This window comes from Quercus lobata, chromosome 4 (genome assembly GCF_001633185.2).
Source record: "Quercus lobata isolate SW786 chromosome 4, ValleyOak3.0 Primary Assembly, whole genome shotgun sequence".
In the NCBI taxonomy this organism is placed as follows: domain Eukaryota; kingdom Viridiplantae; phylum Streptophyta; class Magnoliopsida; order Fagales; family Fagaceae; genus Quercus; species Quercus lobata.
Window position 1 is genome coordinate 86,039,926 of NC_044907.1, and position 4,479 is coordinate 86,044,404.

Consider the following 4,479-nt stretch of genomic DNA (forward strand, 5'->3'; position numbering starts at 1 on the left):
ATGGGAGCCATTGGTTGGACACTCTCAGTGTTAGCAACAGTAGCAGCAAAAATTGAAATAGCTAATTGGTTGTGATGATAGCAAGTCTCAATATTGTGACCAAGACATTTGTAAAAACATTTGTTGGATTGTTGATGACGATTATTGCAACAACAAGAAGACCTGTCCTTATTATTCATTTAGAAGAAAAATATGCAAAAATAGACTACAAAAATGAAATCTACGTGAAATACTGGGCAAGTAGCACCAGGATTGCAAAAGTCAACTTTTGGGTCAAAAGTCAACGATCAATGCTAGTCAAAGTCAACAACCACTAACGCAACATGTCAACAAATAACGTAGCAGGATGACGGCAGCAAGCAGCTAAGGCTAAAGTCAGTAGATGATTCAAGCAACTGACGTGGTAAAGATGACGTCAGAGGAACGTCACCAACTCGTGAGGCACGTGTCAAACCTTAATCAGTGCATGGCAACAGGTGCAGCGTGTGGGAGACCTTGACGAATCTTTGAGTGGCACGTGAGAGCGCGTGGATAGTCCGATGAGGCCAATTCTTTTCCGATGTTGTAGATCGGAGAAAGACGATTCTGATAGCAGTGGCGATGAGATGATCGAAGCAACACCAGAGGCGCGTGAGATGCGTGGAAGAAACTGCCGGAACTTGGACCAGCACGTGGATGGTCAGATGATAATGATTCCAGTGGAGTTGTATATATTGGTTGAAAATCTACATGGTGATAGTTCTTATGCCCTAATCAGAGGTCCAATGTGGAAGATCCGACGGAGGCAGTGGTCTTGGTGGTGGTGATCGAGCTTCTAATGATGGCACCTTTGACAGCAGTGGAGCAGTTAGGAGAGAGCACGGAAAATGTTTACTAACTGAAGAAGTCGAGGTAGCAAAAAATACCAACAAAGACAAGACTGCAAGACACAAGAAAGCTAGAGCAATGGCTCTGATACCATGTTAGAAATATTGAATAAGTGTATTGTATTTCTCAAGTAATAAAATATACATAAGTGCCTTTATATAGGAGGTAAAGTGTGCAGTACAAGCAAGTGTGCTATACAAGTAAACAAGGTGGGCCTAAAGCCCACATACCCTAATACACATTAACATGGCATCTAGACTCACTATTTAGTTTGGTTTTTCTTTCCTTCTACTTCTTTTTCTTCATCTTCTTCGTCCTTACTTCTTTGTCCCTTTTACAGTTTTTACTTATGAATCTCTAAGTCGATGGTTTCTTTTTTCACGTTACAATTTGCTGGATTGCTCCAACTCCTACCACGTGTGTGGCTCACGTGTTCTGGCCACCAACTATCACCTACTTCAATATATTTAATATTGGGTAAAATACAAAACTAACCCCCTAACTTTACTTTTGTTCCTTTCAGTCCTCTAACTTTCAAGTTTATTCAATTAAGGTTTTTCCATCAACTTTTGTTATATGTTGTAGTTCATTTTTTAATTTTATAAATTTTTCTTTAAATTTTTTAAATTAAAAAATTTCAATTAATGATTGAAAAATATTTTCCAAGTTTTTTTTTTTTACAAAATTTAAAAAAAAAAAGTTAACAGAAAGGCCTTAATTGAATAAATCTAAAACTTAGAGGACTGAAATGAACGAAAGTAAAGTTAGAGGACAGAAATGAAATCTAAAGAAAGTTAGAAGGTCAGTTTTACATTTTAGCCTTTAATATTTTATTTGTTAATTTTACCGTTTCATTAGTTTTTTTAGGACAATAATATTTCATTTGTTTCTTTCCGGTTTCCAAAAAGTGAATTTTGACATTTGATGTGGTTTTCTTTGTTTGCTAGCAAATCACTTCTTACTATTTATATCATCATTTTTTGCTCTATACTCCACTAATTTTTTTTTTTTTGGAACCAACTTATTTTTATCCCCTCCTATTACTAAAATAATTTTAATTATTTATCGCGAGTTCTAATTAACTTAATTGATAAAATATTTAATGATTGAATAAAAAATTTGTGTTAAGTTTAAGGGCTACTATCTAGTTTGGATTACTTTATTTTTTTCTTAGCATTTAAAATAAAATAGTTCGAGTTGCGAGGTTAGCAGCAAGTTGTAATTATCTCTAAAAAAATTAAAAAATCAATAACAAAGAAATTTAAATTAATTACGTCTTACTTATGTCTATTAAACAAAAATAAATAAATATTTAGTATGAAACCATTAATTAGATCATTTTTGCACTATTTTTTATCTACATTATTCAGGTTTACCTCTCTCTCTTTATAATTATTACTATATCATTCATTTGATTGAAAGACCATAGTTTAGCATAAGATTGTCTAATTTTCATTCTTTTGATATTTGATAGACTAATGATACACCTTATATTGAAGATTTTCTTTCTTCAAGTACTATACTTTGTGAGATCTACTTCTACCTTTGCATTTTGAATATGTGGAAGTAGCCATGGGGTCTTGGATGTACAAATACTTAAAATCGTTTTTTGTTCAATCAATTCAGTGATGTTTTTGTTACATATCTTGAAGGCTTTATTTCTAAACCTTTTAAACAAATCAATAAAATTTGGATTAAAGGGGAGTAAGTGGGAAAAAATTAGAGCGTTTAGCAATAGTAAGACTAACTATGGTTGGTTTACATATGAGCTGCTACATTAATATTTCTTTTTTAGTTTTATTTCATCTATGAAGTGGATATGTAGCCATATAAACATCTATAAATGTTTCATCAAGCAGATTAGTTTCTCTGTCACTAGCAAAAGTTAGGTTTCTCTAACTTCTCCTAGGCTGTAGAATTTTCTGTCCCTTCTTCTTGAAGGCTTGTTTTGTCCCCTTGATAAACACTGTTTATTGTAGGGCTTGTGGTTTAGTTTCTTTTGGGGTTTGGGAAACACTTCTATGGAGGAGATTACAGTACGTTGGAGTAGTCACTCGCTTTCAGGGACGAAAGGAGATGGTTTCTGGATTGGTGATGAGATGGGCTCTAATGAGTTCATTTTTGCATCCAAATTCTACACAAAAAGAGTACTCAACACTGAAGCGATTGCTCGAAACTTCACTCATTTATGGAGATTGAGGAATGGCTTTAAGATTAAGGATGTGGGTGATCATATTGTTCTTTTCATATTCGACAGCAAACTTGAAGCGGACCGTGTTGTTGATAGCCAACCATGGAGTTTTGATAAGCACTTACTGGCTATCCAGCGCTATGAAAAGCAAATGCCTATACGAGAATTATGTTTCGATCATATTCCATTTTGGGTTCAAGTTTATGATATTCCCATCAAATTTATCAATCGATCTGTTTCCGAGGGTATTTGTTTGGGAATTGGTGAGGTCTATACTATAGAGAACTCGGCGATGGAAGGTGGTGACTTTATGCGAATTCGAGTTATTATCGATATCTCCAAACCACTTTGTCAAGGACGGAGAATTTCTATGGATGATGGGAGCAATGGTTGAATGTCTTTTAAGTATGAGAGGTTACCCAATATTTGTTATTGGTGTGGGTGTCTCACTTATAGTGACAAGGGAACTCTGGATTTAGAATCACATTAGTATGGGGCTTGTATGCGTGCCCCTCCATTCAACCCAGCAAAAAAGGCCACCATTGTTGTTTTAGGGTTCAATGCAAATAGGAAGGGTGGGGGAGCAAAACATTCTCAGGGAGGTGGTCCGATACCACCGTCAGGCAAGCCCTGCCCAGTGAAGCAAAAGTCCACTACTCCCCCAAAGGTAGTTCCGATTCCCACGCCAAATATCTCTACTATTCCAAAAGTGGTGGAGATTATTGAGGAAGATACGGATGTGCTTCTGGGATTTGAGGAACAGCTAAGAAAGGGAGCTAATTTTGATACGGTATTAAATGAGGTTGACCAAGAGTTGACAAAGTTTGATCCTATGGAGGGAGTAGACGTAATACAGGATTCCATTCCTTTTCAGAAGTCTAGTACTACCAAAAATTTTGAAAATTTGGATATTCCCTGTATATCAAAGAAGCCAACTTGTCATACTCCTTTATTTAGCTCAAATTGTGATTTTTCCTCTTATACTAATAATTCCAGTTTTGCAAAAACTTCCTTATCTGATGTCACAAATCACGTAGGGGCTTCAAACCACGTGACTCACCCCCCTGTGGCCAAGTGGACACGTGCTTTACGCGTTGACTCGGGAAATAAAGAAAAACTTGATGTTCATGCAGGTCTCAAACGAGTTTCAAAGTCAGGTTTGGATCATCTCGAGTTACCCAAGAAAAAAAAGCAAGTTTCTTCAGATGACAAAGAAAATTTCTCAGCATTGGTGGCGGCTGGTTCCTAGCCTTGCCAGAAGCCATGATACTGTTATGTTGGAATTGTCGAGGGCTTGAGAACCAGCAGTCAGTTCAAGAGCTCGGTGACTTAATCTGGGCACAAGATCCCTCAGCGGTGTTTTTAGTCGAAACATAGCTGGATGAAGCTAGGCTAGCTGGTATTCATGATTCTTTGCACTT

At 36.4% G+C, this 4,479-nt stretch overlaps 1 protein-coding gene across 1 annotated transcript; it reads left to right on the forward strand.

Moving 5' to 3' along the window:
* Positions 1 to 2,888: 2,888 nt before the first annotated feature.
* On the forward strand, positions 2,889 to 3,452 carry LOC115986035. The gene has a single exon (XM_031108899.1). The coding sequence runs from the start codon at positions 2,889 to 2,891 to the stop codon at positions 3,450 to 3,452; it is 564 nt and encodes a 187-aa protein (XP_030964759.1).
* The last annotated feature ends 1,027 nt before the right edge of the window (positions 3,453 to 4,479 follow it).

What these genes read in the sequence shown, in the direction of transcription:
- LOC115986035 (XM_031108899.1), top strand. Translation starts at nt 2,889, where the DNA reads ATGGAGGAGATTACAGTACGTTGGAGTAGTCACTCGCTTTCAGGGACG.